The following is an 18218-nucleotide window of genomic DNA, read 5'->3' as shown; positions in this document are numbered from 1 at the left end:
TGTAATCAGAGGTGGAAGAAGTATTAAATTTTGTTACTTAAGTAAAAATGCAGATATAGGGGCAAAAAACAAAGTAAAAGTATCAAATGGAAAAATCTACCATACTTAAGTAAAACTATGAAAGTACCTGTTTAAAAAATGTACTTAAAGAGTAAAATACAGGTATTTCGTGAACATTCTGACATCTTATAAGGCTTCAGATTGAGTGATTTTGATAAAGGTTTGAGCTGAATTTTGTTCAACAGAAATAATTAAATCAGTATTTTTTTTCTATCTGTTTTTATTTGTATATTTTTGTTTTGTAAAAATTCTGAATGTGTTAAAAATAAACCTTCAGCCTTTTCAGCAGGTCTCTCACAATAATAAACATACTTTTACTTTTCAGTCCTGTTCAAAAATGTAGTGGAGTAGAAAGTACAGATATTGCTCTCAAATGTGAAGTAAAAGTAAAAATTATTCACTGTAAAATGTACTTAAATAAAATACAGATGCCTAAAATGTATACTTAAGGACAGTACTTTACATTAATTTACATGCCACCACTGGTTGCAATGTTTTGCAATAATTATGACCAATCAAAAGTTTGGACACACGCTCTCATTCAATGTTTTTGTTTTTTTTTTTTACTATTTTCTACATTTTATATACAAACAGAAGACATCAAATATATGAATCAAGATATATGGATATAATTATATATTTTTAGATTTTATTTTCAAACCCTCAAAGTAGCCACTGTTTGCTTTGTCAATTTTTTATTATTATTTTTATTTTAGTTATTTAACTTTTTTCTTTACTACATAATTCCATAATACTACTTCATATATTTGATGTCTTCCGTGTGTATATAAAATGTAGAAAGTTGTAAAAAGCAAAAAAAAAACCCTAAAACAAACATTGAATGAGAGCGCGTGCCTCATTTTGTACCGGAAGTCATTGTTTGCCGCAGTGCATTCTGGGCTTTGCAGTTCATTTCGCCGTTGGAGGCACTGTTAGCGCTTCTTTGTCGTTTCTTTTGTTGTTTTTTCAGGTTTAATGATGTCCTCAGGCGGTGTGGTCGCAGAAAATCGTAACGAAGGTTTGTAATTAGCAAAACTAGCTGCTAAATTTTACCCAGCGCTTTTTAAATAATGCTAGAGCTAAACTAGCCACTGCGTTAGCCTGCTAGCATGCTAAATATAGAGAGCCATGGTGCTAACGCTGTTTTTGTGCCGTTAAAGCCGTTTGTTTGGAGCTAGTTTGGAATAAATTCTAAATCTTGTGTATTTTAATGGTGTATTTCAGGAAACAAGCGGCTGTCGTGTCCAGTGTACGGCTGTAAAAGAGTTTATAATGATGCTAACTCTCTACAAACCCACGTAAAAGAGCATGAGATCCCCGCACAGTCTCTGCCAGGTAACATTTAAACACCTGTAATTAAAAAAAACAAAAACATTTAAACACGTGTAATAAAAGAACATGAGCTCTCCACACAGTCTCTGTCAGGTAACATTTAAACAGGTGGAATAATGGTAGTAGGAAATAGTAGTAGTAGCATTATTATTATTATTATTATTATTATTATTAGGAGGGGGACGAGTGAAGATGTTTGGCTGCTCATCCAAGTCTCTTCTTCAGTTCTGATCAGATTTGCTGCTGGACACTGCCTTATATCTGTCTGAAAGGAGGAACTAACTACACTGAAACTGTAAACAGCCATTGTCTCCAGTTTCAGTTAAAACCACCCTATTCAACCTTTAACGACCCTGCTATTGTTCTTTGTTCCGAGCTTTGGGTCTGAGGATGGAGTTATAGATCTGTGAGAGATTACGTCTCAGGCCCCCATCCCTGTTTAAGGAAGGATTGTCTTCCCTAACAAAAAGTAGTAGTAATAGTAATAATGGCTAGTTAAGAACAGTATTTGGTGACCGTTGTGTGTGGTGTGGACACTGGAGAGTTCTGCCTGTAAAAGCACTTTCATTTTCTAGTTTTCTAGACTTGTGGACGTCAACGAAGGCTTCCAGTTGAAACTAGTGGCAGGTTTTTGACTCCTTTGTGGTATTTGAATCTTTTGGATCCATCTGTTCTGTGATATAATTAAAGATGAACGACTCTCTGACATGAAGCCAATGTGGGAACTCATTTAATGACAAACTGATCACAGAGAGGAAAAAAGAAAACTCAGATGTGTTTAAAATGGTTCAAACTGAGAGTGGGAGTGAGTTTACCCTTTGAAATGATGAAATTCTATGTAAAATATTGCATTAAAATAATGATAATGTTTGTAGTGTTGTCATAAACATATATAAGTGACTAGTGATCAAAAAACATTACAGATTAAACATGGAGGCAGTAAGTGACATTTATACTCCATAAACTGTATCAAATAAAATGATTCAAATATGCATGACTTGTGCCACCACAGTCTTAATATAAACCTGTAGAAAACACTGCATCTTCTATTCTTCAAAGTAATATCAATGCTATGCAGTGACATTATGCTGGGGGGGGTTCTACGTGTGACTCTATGGTGGAATGTTCTGCAGTTACCATGGAGACACAATGCACATATTAGCAAACACTGACAAAAAGTTTCAGGAGCTTGTGATCAATCCCAGTGTTTATGTTCCTGTTTAAGGGTTTGATTTTCAACAAAAAGCTGAGAGTGACTAACTGAGAGTAACAAAACTGTTGGCTAATGCTAGCTTCCTACTGTAATTTTAAATGTGAGAGACTTGTTTAACAGCAAAAATCAGCTCACTTGTCATAGTTTTACGGTCAGATTGCTCAGATTTAAATCTAACATGAATAACAGAGCTTCAGACAGAGCAGTGCCTACAGTTAGCATCACATCTCCAGGGAATGTTGATGACATCAGCTGCAAAGTTCTTTAAATAACCTTCCTTATCTGAGCGTTCGGTGTGTCTCCTCTTCAGGTAAAACCATGATGTGTTCGATGATCGGCTGCGGTGGCTCATTCCCAAACATGCAGAAACTGATGCAGCACCTGAGACACCACCACAAACCAAACGTCTACTTCCTGTGAGTTTTATCTCCTTCAACTTAAAGGTCCTTATTACGCAAAACTGACTCTTGTAGTTTAAGTCATGTTATAATGCGGTTACCTCCTCAAAAACAGACCTGGAGTTGTGTTTTGTTTCATTCACACATGTTTGCATAACACTTTATTATTAGTCTGTCTACATCTCCAAAGCTCAAAACGCTCTGTTCCACCTTGTGATGTCATGAAGTGGTAGTTTTCAAGTTTTCAACAGCTCCTTTTCCTTTAGTTCAGTAGAAATTGACAGTTCCAGGACTGAAAGGATCCAAATGATTCTATAAATGAAGGTGTGTGGAGTTTAAAAACATAGTGGAGCACTTCCTGTATCACCACGTGATGACATCACAAGGTGGAACGGAGTGTTTTCAGTTTGAGAGAAGAACTCCTCAGCCTAAATGTGCAGAGTTTTGTGTTAAAACAAGTGTGAATGAAACAAAACACAACTCCAGGTCTGTTTGTAACGAGAAAACGACATTAGAACAGATCAGAGAATGGGGCCTTTTATAAATGCACTATGTAACTTTTCTGGTAGAGTCTACTTGGAGATATTGTTACTTTGTCTAAAATTTTATGCCATACTGTAGAACTTTCATCTGTCTCCATGGAGATAAGCAGGTTACTCCAGTATTCTAAGTTACATATTAGACCTATGGAGAAGGAAGAATGTATGTTTTCAAATTATTTATGAACAAAACACTCCTGTAATAAATGCAAAATAGATGTTTCCGCTCATGCTATGGAACCATCCTGACAAAACAATAAAATCTCACCATAAAAATGACATAGTGAAGCTTTAAATGCTGCCGATTCTGAAGGTTGCACTCTATATGAAAAGTCTATATACATGTACACATGGATAAGACCTGATGTGTTCACCAAATGTAATACCGCCTTCTGCCTGTAGGTGCGAGAGCTGTCACGCCAAACTGCGATCGTACCGTGGACTCCTCCATCACCTGCGCTCCTGCTCCAAAGCACCCAAACCCAAGATAAACCTCACCCCCTCTCCCTCCGCCTCCTCTACACCTCCTGCCCCGATGGAAGTAGACCCAACGAAACCAACAGCGCCCCCACAGGACAATCTGAGCCCCGCACCTCCTCCACCACAACAACTTCAGCCCATCCCAACCCCACCCAACCACCCACCTGTCCCCCCACAGTCCAACGCCCCCGCTCCCCCCGCTCCAAACAGCGACCTGGCTCCACCTCATTTAATTCAACATATCATAGACTCAACAGTGAACGCTTTATTTTCAAAAGACAACCAGCAGCTCGGTCCAAACCTGGAGACGCAGCCCAGAGCGAGCCCACCCGAAGGTCAAACTCACCAGAGACCGAAAACACCAGAAAACTCAGAACCGATGAGAGTAAGTCCACAGACTCCCACCGCAAACGTCTGGAGAGCCGGTCAAGGTACGTTTCACCGACCAGGAAATATTGCACTGTTCTCTGATCGGTTTTAATGTTGTTTCCTCGTCACAAACAGACCTGGAGTTGTGTTTTGTTTCATTCACACATGTTTAACACGCAAACCCTGCAGATTTAGGCTGAGTCCTTCTCTCAAACTGAAAACACTTTGTTCCACCTTGTGATGTCATCATGTGGTAATACAGGAAGTGCTCCACTGTGTTTTTAAACTCCACACACCTTCATTTTTAGAATCATTTGGATCATTTCAGCCCTGGAATTGTCAATCTCTACTGAACTAAAGGTAAAAGGAGCTGTTGACTTGAAAACTACCACTTCATGACATCACAAGGTGGAACAGAGCGTTTTGAGCTTTGGAGATGGAGTTTAAACACAACTCCAGGTCTGTTTGTGATGAGGAAACAACATTAGAACAGAGATCAGAGTAGCCTAAAATGGGCACTTTAAATACCCCCACTTTGAATCTTTGTTTCTCTTTTAGGCGCCTCCCTTGAGAAACGCATTCTCTGGCAGCACACCAGGGGGCGCTACACGTGCGTCCAGTGCGGTCACACGGTCACAAACAGAAAAGAGATGACGGAGCACAGCGCACTTCACAACGACACCCTCGGCCTAGCGGAGGAAACCACGAGCGCGGCAACAACCAGCAGCTAGTTTAATGGGTTTGAATTTGACGAAATGTGGAGAAAAATGTCCAAGATCTTCTGATTAAAAGTTATAAATGAAAGAACGGGTTTTAACACCGAAAAGAAAACACTTTAATACGAAGAGATAGCTGCACAGAATGTGACCACACCGCTCTTTTATAGGTGTGTGGTGGAAAAAAAAAATTGTGGGGAGTTTGTAGTGAATTTACTTTACATAATTTGGGGAAAATAATCAAAATTGGCACAAAATATCAGTAGTTTAGAATTCAGAGAAACCGCGGGGGAGATAAACAGTCAGAGATTGGCCAACGTTTTGTTCATGGTTGATGCTAATATGTGATGTTCTTGTTTCATGTAAATCTGATCGTAAAGACATGACGGAAAATAAAATCACTCATTTGTTCTGTGTGAAATTGTTTTTCTGTTGGAAATTATAGACTTTCAAAATGGGGATTACACATTATATAAAGCCAATGCATTTTTATTAAAAGTTGCTGTTACTCTACTCACCTTTTGCCTCAAGAGTAGCTTAACTATTCATAATTATGGAGAAATACCATAGACTATTTACATTTGTATACTAAACAGTCAATGGGAAATACATTAGTGTTCACCGAGTGTTTGTAGTGAGAAATCTGAAAAGTACAAGACTCAAGACTGGTACTATTTCTGTGTCAAAAGAAGCTTGAAGCAATTTGTTTTCTGTGGTGGAAGAAGTACTCAGTTTTCTTAAAAGTACAGATACTGGTGCAAACATACAAGTAAAAGTATCACATGAAAAAAATCAATAGTATAAGTACATTTTAGAAGGGTACTTTAAGAGTAAAAAGTATTTTGTGCACATGTTGAGGTCTGGTTGTTCAACACAAACAATTGTCACTTGTTCTTTCTGTTTATTATTTGTATATTTTTGTTGCGCAAATTATGAACATGTTAAAAATAAACCCTCAGACTTTTCAGCAGGTCTCAGACAAAAACAAAACACTTCAGTCCAGTTAAAAATGTAGTGGAGTAGAAAGTACAGATACTGCTCTCAAATGTACTGAATTAAAAGTAAAATTACCCACTGTAAAAGAACAGTTACCTATACTAAAGTACATTTACTACTTGTATTGTACATTGTTACGTTCCACCTCTTTACCTTTTACAAATATTTAAAAAACACAAAAGCCAAATGCAAAAAAAGCATTATTTATTGGGTCAGTCAGTTCGTACAAGCACTTGACTATATGAAGAGGTTCAGGCGTCTCCACATCACACATGCTCCACAACCATTACCCCACATCTCTCCACCCGCTCCAGCCTCCACTCAGCAGGGGGAGCTACAATAATTAACATTTAACCAGACAAAAATCGTACAACAAGGTCCTGTCTACATTTGCGTTATCGCCATTTTAACATGTCTATTAGCAGATCACATGCAGACTGGGGTTTTCCAAGACGTCTCGCCATATGATTAGTCCATGGTTTCTATATAAAAATATGGGGGCACTTAGATATTTTCTGACATGTAATAAAAGTTAATCGTCGTTATTCAGCCGAACATTGATGGGATGGTGTAAATAAAAGACATAAGAAACGAGTGCATACAAAACAAGACTTAAGTGCCAAACCGAGTATTAGGCAAAAATGTTGATTTTGTTTTTTTAGTGCGTTTAAACAATGATCCCGATGGTTGGGTTTAAAAAAATCTCTTCTGCTCCAGAGCGTACGTCTTTCCTGCGGGAAGTTTGCGGAAAAATAAACTGTTTCCTCTGCTCATGTTGCCCTGGAAACAAAACACAAGATTGTAGGGTCGTCACAAGTAAAGAAAAGATAAAACAAGTAGCAAAACTAGACACTCGTTTGAGCAGGATACTAAGAAAAGTCACAATAGTTACAGAGAGAGGGGACAGAGTTTTTCCATAGAAAGTGAATTGGAACCAGAGTCGATGGAGCTGGAAGTGCACCAACGATTACTTCCCGTTTGGAACATGGCGGCTAGCAGGTTAGCTATGTACATTTATATAAACAGCCTGTGGTATACGCCCATTGGGCTGGATACTCAATGATTTCTCTGTTTTGTGGCTCATACAGGGTCTAATATAGAAATTGGATCTTTTTTTTCCTTCTATGATCTGTGTTTGTCTTGATGCCAGCTAAATCTCTTTTTGTCAAGTTTGATAAACCCCATGATCCAAAGATGAACACTGTTGAATCCATCTGAACTCTGGCTGTGACACAATATATGGAAGTACAATGGCTTTACAAAACAGTTATTGTAAAGTACTTTTATTGACATTTTAAATGCCCCATATTACAACATTTTCTAATCTATGTTATTTTTCCTCATCACAAACAGACCTGGAGTTGTGTTTTGTATCATTCACACAGCCTAAATATGCAGGGTTTGTGTGTTAAAGAGGAGTTCTTCTCTCAAACTGAAAACACTCTGTTCCAGCTTGTGATGTCATCGAGTGGTGATACAGGAAGTGCTACAGTGTGTTTTTAAACTCCACACATGTTCATTTCTGGAATCATTTGGGTCATTTCAGCTCTGGAGTTGCCAATCTTCTAGTGAATTAAAGATAAAAGGAGCTGTCAACTTGAAAACTACCACTTCATGACATCACAAGGTGGAACAGAGCATTTTGATCTTTGGAGATGTTACAGACTAATAATAAAGTGTGACTCAAACGTGTGAATGAAAACAAAACAACTCCAGGTCTGTTTTTGAGGAGGGAACAGCATTAGAACATGACTTAAAGCTACAAGAGTCAGTTTTGTGTCATATAGGAGCTTTAAACGTAAACCATATTTTTAGTAAAGCTCAGAGTAATCTAGGCTCTACGTTATAAAGACCCTTCACTTACCTCTCTGCTTAGATGCCTCCAGCAGTCGACCCAAGTGGGATATACTGAAGCATAAGGGGGAAGACCTCCAGCAAGTCTGAAACGCAAAACATGAGCACAATTTGACAAATCAAAGTTTAAAAATATAGACGTTTCATATTGGATTTTATTACTGATGACTGGAAGACCCAAACTGTCTATATGTTACGCCCATAGACTGTGTAAAGAAGTGGATTAAGTGAGTGTGACGTTGGGTTAATACGAACATTTAAGACCAAAATGACGAGTCTGACAGCAGCAGGTACAGAGAGAAGACAAAGTTTTTCAATAGAAAGTGAATTGGAGCCAGAGTTGATGGAGCAGAAAGCGCATCCATAATCACTTCCTGTTTGGAACACGGCGGCGGCTAGCAGGTTAGCTATGTCCATTTATATAAACTGTCTATGGTCGCTTCTATCGCCATGGTAACGGTCTTGTCTTGTTAATAAAATGCACTGTACTAATAAAGTTATAGTGAAACATGAAAAAACTCACCCGCAGTTATTGACAGCCATGAGGTTAGACACCAAAACGAAGGGGTACGTGAGCATACTGGCAAAGAACTGAGAACAAAATAAAACTATGTCAGACCACTTCATGCAACTGATCAAATATCTACAGGATTTTAATCTGAAATACGTCTTTACTTTAAATGGAGACTTACCCCGGTCACAGCCTGAGAGCAGTTCTTAATTTCTCCTGTGTGACTCATCTAAAAACACGACAGAAAAATGGTCATTATGTGGAGAATTGTGTTATAATCTGACATTTAAAAATCACAATATTTATCAAAAATGGCATAATAAAAGCAACAAATCCAATGGTTAAAACAGACAAATGAAATGATTTTATAACGCTCCACTATCTGTTATAAAAAGGTCCAGATAATAATTAGTTTTCAAAATATTACATTTTAATAGTTGACTAGTCTTGTTTACTCCAACTCTAGAGAAAACTACTGACAAATCAATGAATGAATGAAACAAAACAACTCCAGGTCTGTTTGTGACAAGGAAACATAAGAACATCAGAAAATAGCACTTTAAAAAACGAGCCGTACAGAGTCGTCGATGGCGTATGTGTTGATAAAATGAGCCAACATGTTACAAATCCAAAGAGACAGAACATCTCCGAGCAGACGAGGAATCAGCCCACTGCAAACACAGGACACCGCTGTAAGTAATGGGACTTCATCACTTTAAGTTTAAAGTTAATGAGCAGTAAAAGTACATACGCAAAGAACCCCAGGATGCCCTCTTCTCTGTAGATTGTGATAACGGAGTCAAAGATTCCACTGCAAAGAAAACAGACATTATTTTGTTTTATCCACAGACTGTATAATTAAGTGAGTGTGACGTCGCCCACAGCGTTCAGCCCCAAATGAAGCTCATTGAGGCGAGAACAGTTATAGCAGCTAATCTGGAGCAGAGTTGCATGTTAGGAATTGCTGCTGGTTTAGCAGGGAGCGGGCGCTTAGCAACGCTGTCAATCAAACCTGTTGCTAACGCTAGGGGGAGTGACCTGGGGAAAGAAGGCGCCTAATTTGTCTGTTATTAAATATTCATATCTTGATTTACAGACACAAAAGTGAAATAAAAAACCCCAGGATCATGTAGAGCGGGTTAATACGAACATTTAAGACCAAAATGATGAGTCTCACAGCAGTAGGTACAGAGAGAGGGGACACAAAAAACAAAAAAAATAAACTCAAAATAACAAAATAAATAAAAAAAATAAAAATAAAAAACTAAAAAAAGTTAAAAAGTAAACTCAAAATAAAAAAGAACTCAAAATAATGAAAAATGAAAAAAAAAACTCAAAATAAAAAAGTAAAAAAAAACCCAAAACAACAAACTCAAAATAAATTTTTTTAAAATAAACTCAAAATAACAAAAGGAAAATTTAAAAGATAAAACTCAAAAACTAATAACTAAGAAGAAAAAAACGGAAAAAAATAAACTCAAAATAACGAAATAAAAAAACATAAAATAACTTTAAAAAAAAAAGTTAAAAAGTAAACTCAAAATAAAGAACTCAAAATAATGAAAAAAAACCCTTCAAAACAACAAAAAAAACCTCAAAATAACAAAAAAAAGTAAACAAAAAAAAACTCAAAATAACAAAAAAATGTAAAATAAACTCAAAATAACAAAAAAAAAATTAAAATATAAAACTCAAAAACTAAAAAAAAAAAAAAAAAAAAAATAAAATGGAAAAATATAAACTCAAAATAAAAACCCCAGGATCATGTAGTGTGGGTTAATATGAACATTTAAGACCAAAATGATGAGTCTAACAGCAGCAGGTACAGAGAGAGGGGACACAAAAAACAAAAAAAATAAACTCAAAATAATGAAATAAAAAAATAAAAAAATAACTTAAAATAACTAAAAACAAAAAAACAACAAAAAGTTAAAAAGTAAACTCAAAATAATGAAAAAATAAAAACCTCAAAATAACAAAAAGAAAAATACTCAAAGTAACTAAAAAAAAAGTAAAAAATAAAAAAAACCCCAAACAAACTCAAAATAACTTAAAAAAAAAAAAAAACTCAAAATAACAAAAAAAAGTTAAAAGATAAAACGCAAAAACTAAAATAATAACTAAAAAAAAAAAGAAAAAAAATGGAAAAAAAATAAAATCAAAATAAAAACCCCAGGATCATGTAGAGCGGGTTAATACGAACATTTAAGACCAAAATGACAAGTCTGACAGCAGCAGTTACAGAGAGAGGGGGCACGGTTTTACAATAGAAAGTGAATTGGAGCCGGAAACGCGCCCATGTTCACTTCCTGTTTTGAACGCGGCGGCTAGCAGGTTAGCTAAGTCCATTTATATAAACAGTCTATGGTTTTATCATAACAAATGGCTTCACAGATTACAAAAGTACAAGTTTACATGAGACTTTACCTGTATTTTGTTTCCCTCCCGATGAACTGCACCATACATCTTAAAGTTATCACTGGAAAACACAAAAACATGTTATTGTTTTATTTATTTTATTTCTATTATTTATTATTCTTTTTGTATTAAGTTAATGTACTTATTTAACATTACACCAATTTAATTAATCCACTTTTATTTGAGAAAAAAAAAAGAGAAAACAACCGACGTGTAACAGGAAATTGAACAGACCTGATATGGCCTTCATACATATATTTTATAAGATGCACTATGGACATTTTCTGACTCCACGGAGATGGTATTGCTTTTATATGTAACCATGGAGACAAGGAGGTGATGCCACAAGGCCAAGTTACAGGTCAGATCTAGTGAGAGGCGTTTCCTCATTACAAACAGACCTGGAGTTGTGTTTTTGTTTCATTCACACATTTTTAACACACAAACCCTGCAGATTTAGGCTGAGTTTTTCTCTCAAACTGAAAAAAACACTGTTCCACCTTGTGATGTCATCATGTGGTGATACAGGAAGTGCTCCACTGTGTTTTTAAACTCCACACACCTTCATTTATAGAATCACTTGGATCATTTCAGCTCTGAAAATCCTCGCAAATTTCTACTGAACTAAAGGTAAAAGGAGCTGTTGACTTGAAAACTACCACTTCATGACGTCACAAGGTGGAACGGAGCATTTTGAGCTTTAGAAATGTAGACAAAGTAATAATAAAGTGTTACTCAAACATGTGTGAATGTAACAAAACACAACTCGAGGTCTGTTTTTGATGCAATAACAATGTTCTAACATGACTTAAACCTCACAAGAGCCAGTTTTGCGTAATATAGGACCTTTAAAGCCATCTGTGGAAAATTCCAGTCAAAGCAATAACAACTGCATGGAAACAAGCAGATGGCAGACCTTCCACCAGAAATGTTCCATAGTGGAGCTTTAAGACGGAACATTGCATTTGATGAACCCGAGTTATAAGAAAGAGAAAGTAAAGGCGAGACAAAGGGGGATTTTACATTGATGTTTGAAGTAGGGACGATATTGGCTTCAAAATATCGGTTTATATCTAATATAAGTTGATGTATTAAGACGTTTTACAGCACATTATCACCCAGAAAGTCTCATAATGTTTGAATTTTTGCACTTTTTGTCACGCAAAGTTATTCTGTGGTAACTCATAGTATAAACAACAGCTATATAAACACATCTGGATCAGTTTGTCTCATTTTATTTTTGTTTTAAGGAAATAAATGCTGTTGTTTTTGTCACTGCACAAGTATCAGCTGATATCTGATTAATGCTTTAGTATCAAAATCTGTACTGGAACTGAAAAAGCGACATTGGTGCATCTAGTTTGAAACTGAAAATAAAATCCATAAAAAAGAAGGAATAGAAAGAGGGAAGCTTTGGTTTTGATTTACCGTGAAAAGGATGTGTGACGACGGTAGCGCAGGAGCGAGCGATCATCTCTTTGGTCGTCTGGAAAGTCAGTGTTAAAACATAAATGAGTTCAAATGTTTAAGTTTATAAAATGTGTTAAAGTGATGTAGTTTTACCTCATTAACGACGTGCTCCAAGGATCCAGCTGGAGCTTTCTGTGGACCGCTGGGCAGCTACAGCACAAATATTACATTCAAATCATTAATAAGTAAATATTTTCCCCTAAATATAGAATTAATACTTTTTTTTTTAATACAACACAACCTTTTTACCTTATTTAACAGACTCTGGGCACAGTAGTATACTAGCTAGCTCACTGTGTCTCAAAGTTAACAGTCACTTTCATTAAAATTGGAAAAAACATAAAAACAACCAATTACCAATTAAACTGCTGATTACTTAAATTAATTGAGAAGTCTATTTTATGTAGAATACTTCAGTTTGTGGTGTTGTTTTAATATGTATTATGTCTCAAAATTAGCATTAGCGTTAGCATTAGCAGTTAGCATTGAGGCACAAACATGTCTCTTTCTAAACACAGAACTGTCTCTCTTGAAGTATTCATTTTATTTGTGTCGTGTTTAACATGTTGTCAGTGATGCATACCCAAAGCTCCCTGTCCCTCTGTCTGAACCTGACCCCCTGACCTCTGACTCACAGCTCCCTGCCCACTGCCTCATCTTTATATATTTATTCATTTTAGCGCAACTCAGCATCACTATTTCCTGTCCAGCTTTTTCGCTATGAGGTTTTTGCCAACAGTGAGGTAGAGGGCGCTGTTGTGCTTAGAGCTTATTATAAAACTATTACGACTTACCCGGACATTGTCGTTCTCGTGGCATTTCTGAAATAAAACAAGGAATTTTTATCAACTACACATTGTTAAACTGATCTCATCTTCACAAAGAACAGAACAGTATTGTAAATGACTGACAGCTCTGTTTAACTTTGATTCAGATTTTTCTGTCTATTTTTATCTGATTTAAAGTGTATAAAAAGAGGTGTACCTGCACCACTTGGCTGTGCACCACTGTGCCAAAGGTCCCGGCGCACAGTCTTGGAACGAGGCCTTTGAAGAGACCGGCCTTTCCATCGATCTTTATTATGTGTTTTGCTGAAACAGAACAACACACACAAAGCAAAAGATAAAAAAAAAAAAACAACAACAAAAAACCCCCACTAAAAAACACAACAGAACTTTGAATATATGCAGTTTCTTATGCAGAAATTAGATGACCTAGAAATGATCTACAAAACTGACAATCGTTTTGAAAATGTGCAACCTTAAAGTCAGAGGATCAACTTTTACCACATCACATTTTACCAACCTCGCCTAGTATGACAGTGGTACGTGAGATGGGCGGTGGAGCACATTCACATTCTCGCTTCTGTCAGTCTACCCCAGGACAGCTGTGGCTACAATAGTACCACCAGTAGAATATGGAACAACTACAGAGTAAAGCTTGTAAAGGGGACAACAAGTATATGGCACTTTTATTATCAGGCAAAGTCAGAATATTGAATATAATTTTCATGTTAAGAAAAAGACTCAATCTTTCAAAATGGCGTGGAAAAGATGTGCCTCTTTTGTTCCAGTCCATTTTTCATGAGCTTAAAATATTTACAGACTCATTTATGCCATGTTTGTTTTGGATTCTTCTGTTAACGTCCTGTTTACATTTGAAATCCCTTATGTATTTTAAAAAAAACTTTCACCCTACCTGAACTCTCTCCACAAACTCTAGTAAAACAAGGGCATTTTGGCATTCATTAATCATTGTTTATTGTGTTTGAGATAAACTGAAATGACCTTTGACCCTGCACTCACCATAAGCAAACAGCCCGGGCAGCTGGTACACCTGTCGACCAAACAGATTTCTGCCCAGAGTCGGCGGCAGCGGCTCGTGTCCGACCTGAACAAAACACGGGGGAAACACATTAAGAAACCAGCAGATTTCACATAGTTCCACATTTGCAGCAGCCAACACTACAGCCCTGTGCAGGTTTGTAAACAGACGACGCTGTGGAGCTGACGTCAAAGGTCAAGAAGAATCCAGGACACGTTTAGTCATTTTGGGGGAAATAATGTTTGGGTTTGTCTGACAGGCCCTGTATTTATGCTTAAATTAGATCTCCAACTAGGCCTGTCACAATAACTACTTTTGAAGTGTGATGTATCGCTGAAGTAAAAAGACAATAAACGATAATATTGAAATCAAACCATAAAACAAAAATATCCCCAAAAACTATTTTAAAAGTGCAATATGGTCTGTAACTGCTGCTGTCAGACATTTTGGTCTTAAATGTTTGTATTAACCCGCTCTACTAATCTTGTTCCATGTGTCAGGTCCTGAACGACACATCGATATAGAGATTAGAGATAGAAATATAGAGATATTTTTACATTTCCAGTGACGAGGCCTGGGACAATATTGAAACTTGGCACAACGATTATCATGGCCTAAAAATAATTGTGATTAACGATAACATCACAAGAATGCTTAAAGCTGCTGACCGTTTAAATATGTTTTGGACATGAATAATTATAATTTTTAATGTTATGAATAGGCTCCATATTTAAACAACTGTGAAAGTGACAACTACAGTGATTTAGAAGAGACCATCAGGGTAAAGTGGGCTTGTTCTGCACATTCTGGTGATGTAATGACAATCATCTTTGTTGGCGTTTCTCACAATTATGAAATGTCCCATGAACAATTATGGTTTAAATGATATTACCGTTTATTGCCCCGTCTCCACCAGTGACACGTTTACATTTCAGAAAAGACTGTAATGTTTGTACGGGTCTAAACTACAGGCTTGGCAGGTTAAACACAAACAGAGAGGAGCATTGTCTGCCTTTAAATGATCAAATTACAACTCTAATTCGATTGTGATAAGAATCCAGAGCTCGGCTGATGTCCTGTTTTTGGGCCAATGTCAGGCAGATTTAGATCATTAGCAGTGGCGGCGCCGGGAGGGGGGCTTGAGGAGGCCCGAGCCTCCCCAAAGATGTTTGCCCCACTTTCTTAGCACATCCACTCTTGACTAAAAATGTTGTCCAAAATGAGACTCCAGTAAAACAAGAACTCCATATTAACTTTTATAAATCACTAGATAGATAGATAAATACTTTATTAATCCCCAGCCAGGGAAATTCACCTGTCCAGCAGCAAAACAGAGACACAACACAAATTGCACACAGGTATAAAATCACAAAGAATACAAAGATAAGATAATAAAGTGCACCCGATCAACAAGAGCTGTTATACAGTCTTATAGCAGCAGGAATGGCTGATCTACTGAACCTCTCAGTTCTACAGTGCAGCGAGAGAAGCCTGGTATTGTGGCTGCTTCTCTGAGCTGACACAGTCTCATGCAGCGGGTGTCTGCTGTTGTTGAGGATGGTCTGCATCAGACTCCTCATCCTCTTCTCCACCAGCTCCCCAACAGAGTCCACCCTCCCACCCATCACCGACACACACTTCCTGATTAGCTTATCAAGCCTGTTACGGTCCCGCAAAGTAATGCCGTTTCCCCAGCACGCTACAGGGGCCATCTATATTTAAACTGGTTTAAAACAGCGAGACAAACATGGTGGGGGGTAGTCTGTGTAAAGAACTGGACTAAGTGAGTGACTTCGCCCACAGCGTTCAGCTCCAGTCAAATGAAGCTCATCGAGGCTAGAGCACTTATAGCGGCCAATTTGGAGCCAAGTTCCATATTAGGAATTCCGACTGCAAGTATCATAACAACTAAAGGGGCAATCTGGAGCCAGGCTGTTGAATGCAACGCCCCTTCCCGCCTGCACCGCTGGTTTAGCACCTGCTGAACTGAACCTGTTGCTAACGCTAGCAGGAGCAACCCGTGGAAGGAAGGAGCCTGATTTGTCTGTTATTAATGTTCATATCTTGATTTACAGACACAATAGTGAAATTAAAACCCCAGGATCATGTAGAGCGGGTTAATATGAACATTTAAGACCAAAATGACGAGTCTGACAGCAACAGTTACAGAGAGAGGACACAGTTTTTCAATAGAAAGTGAATTGGAGCCAGAGTTGATGGAGCCATAAGTGCGCCCGTGATCACTTCCCATTTGGAACGCGTTGGCTAGCGGGTTAGCCATGTCCATTTATTTATACAGTCTATGATTTGCTTATTTAAACGATGCCATCACTCCCTGACTGTTGGAGCGTCTGATGAAGGACACCTCCACAGTGAAAGAGGACCTGTGCTGTGATTGTCACTCTGCATCTGTGTGATGTGACTCAGAGGGAAAACATGTGAAGCCCTAACATACAGATTACTGTAAAACATCTGCAGTCATTTATCCAGTGAAATCATATATTCAACTTGACCTCCGTTCTGGGGTTTAATGTTGGAAACAAATCAGGCGCCTTCTTTCCCCGAGGTCACTCCTGGTAGTGTTAGCAACAGGTTTGATTGAAAGTGTTGCTCCCTGCTAAACCAGCAGTGCAGGTGGGAAGGGGCGTTACCTTCAACAGCCTTAACTCCAGACTGGCTCTTTGGTTGCTATGATACTCGCGTGGTAAAATTAGCCCTTATAACTGCTCTAGCCTCTAGCCTCTGATGTCACACTGACTTAGTCCGCTTCTTTATGCAGTCTGTGGTTGCAAAACAAAATTCAAGAACAACGGGAGAATGGAAATGTGCAGTCAGTCAGACTTAAATCTAACCAGTCTAACTAGAAGTGGGCATGTAGATGTTAAAATACAACACTGTAGAGTAAAAACAGTTATGAAAGGTTTGTGCACAATGAGCCATGTTTATCCACTTTTGATCCCATGGTGACACAGAATTTTATTACACAAGGCTATTCTGTTTGTCAAAAAGGTGTAGTAGAGACAGAACTAAGCCAAAGAATTAGCCTTAAATCAAACAATGTTATCAAATAAAATATCAGTATGCCTTAATATCATTCACTCTGTTCATATTAATTTTTTAAATCATAATTTTTTGCTGATATGTTACAAATAGGTGCATTTAAAACCCAGTACAACAAAAATATTACTTTAGAGCATTTTCTATGTGGATAAATTATGATTCAATGTGTAATTACAGATAATCAAATATAAAAGAGAAAATGTCTCACTTGAAGACACAGGACATTACACAGACACCAAGAATACTACCACAAAACACACAATACATTACATGACATACAGATAATAAACACCTCAGATTAGTTTGAAAATCGTATAACTTCACAAAATACGAATAACACCTCACTTTAACCTGTAATTAAATATTTTGTTAGGGAAGGTCAAGAGGACAGGACACATGAGTAGCATTACTGTTGTCAAAGTTGCGAGAATGAATGATTTATAAAGAGTTTAATTATTATCAGAACAATAACAGCACGCCATTTTGTCACATTCGCCTTTAACACTTGTCTTGAGTCGTAAATAAATGAATTTAACAGCTGAATATTGGTTAATTTAGATGATTTTTAAGCAGGTTTGGTAGCTTCCGGTTTGTGTTGCCTACGTCTTGAGTAAACACAGGACGCTTCCATCAGCCGTTTCTCTGCAAATTGACTCTTTTGTGAGACATAAACGGGTTTGTTTTAAAAAGCATCTTTACCTGGATGAGGACTTTGATGTACATGAGCGGGTGGGACAGCACAGTGAGCCCTGAGCCCAGTAAAACCTGACCACACGTGTCCGCCATCTTGAGCACCACAGCGGCTGCTTCTGCGGCGGGTTTAATGGAGGAGACAGAAAGAGCATTACCGCCCCCTGCGGCGAGGAAAGAAAATGCAAGTGGATTTGTACAGTTTGTACACAAAATAAGTCATTAAAATAATACAAAACTTAAATAATCATAAATAATCATCATAAAAATTACATTAAAAGAGAAGAG

The 18218-nt window shown here is 37.4% G+C and overlaps 2 protein-coding genes across 2 annotated transcripts; one reads left to right on the top strand and one right to left on the bottom strand.

Moving 5' to 3' along the window:
- Positions 1-955: 955 nt before the first annotated feature.
- On the top strand, positions 956-5364 carry znf414 (zinc finger protein 414). Its single transcript, XM_033990033.2, has 5 exons — positions 956-1078; positions 1285-1395; positions 2916-3021; positions 3945-4453; positions 4950-5364. Exons 1-5 carry the CDS (start codon positions 1036-1038, stop codon positions 5120-5122), a joined length of 942 nt encoding a protein of 313 aa, XP_033845924.1. The 5' UTR covers positions 956-1035; the 3' UTR covers positions 5123-5364.
- Positions 5365-6290: 926 nt separating this feature from the next.
- On the bottom strand, positions 6291-18064 carry mtch2 (mitochondrial carrier homolog 2). The gene is made up of 13 exons (XM_033990044.2): positions 17940-18064; positions 14162-14246; positions 13341-13447; positions 13151-13177; positions 12450-12506; positions 12315-12372; positions 10896-10947; positions 9220-9279; positions 9046-9139; positions 8650-8697; positions 8481-8548; positions 7968-8043; positions 6291-6883 (listed from the first exon to the last, which is right to left on the bottom strand). The coding sequence occupies exons 1-13, from the start codon at positions 18024-18026 to the stop codon at positions 6797-6799; spliced, it is 906 nt and encodes a 301-aa protein (XP_033845935.1). The 5' UTR covers positions 18027-18064; the 3' UTR covers positions 6291-6796.
- Positions 18065-18218: the final 154 nt, after the last annotated feature.

Source organism: Periophthalmus magnuspinnatus, chromosome 3 (assembly GCF_009829125.3).
Source record: "Periophthalmus magnuspinnatus isolate fPerMag1 chromosome 3, fPerMag1.2.pri, whole genome shotgun sequence".
Lineage (NCBI taxonomy): Eukaryota > Metazoa > Chordata > Actinopteri > Gobiiformes > Gobiidae > Periophthalmus > Periophthalmus magnuspinnatus.
The sequence above is the reverse complement of the archived record's forward strand: the minus strand, read 5'-3'. Positions and strand labels throughout refer to the sequence as shown.

Excerpts from the sequence above, each read along its gene's own strand:
- znf414 (XM_033990033.2), top strand. The coding sequence starts at position 1,036 with ATGATGTCCTCAGGCGGTGTGGTCGCAGAAAATCGTAACGAAG. Across the intron at positions 1,079-1,284 it reads CGCAGAAAATCGTAACGAAG|GAAACAAGCGGCTGTCGTGT; the intron begins GTTTGTAATTAG and ends GGTGTATTTCAG. Across the intron at positions 1,396-2,915 it reads CCCCGCACAGTCTCTGCCAG|GTAAAACCATGATGTGTTCG; the intron begins GTAACATTTAAA and ends TCTCCTCTTCAG.
- mtch2 (XM_033990044.2), bottom strand. The coding sequence starts at position 18,026 with ATGGCGGACACGTGTGGTCAGGTTTTACTGGGCTCAGGGCTCACTGTG. Across the intron at positions 13,448-14,161 it reads GCCCGGGCTGTTTGCTTATG|CAAAACACATAATAAAGATC; the intron begins GTGAGTGCAGGG and ends GTTCTGTTTCAG. Across the intron at positions 6,884-7,967 it reads GGAGGCATCTAAGCAGAGAG|GGCAACATGAGCAGAGGAAA; the intron begins GTAAGTGAAGGG and ends TTTTGTTTCCAG.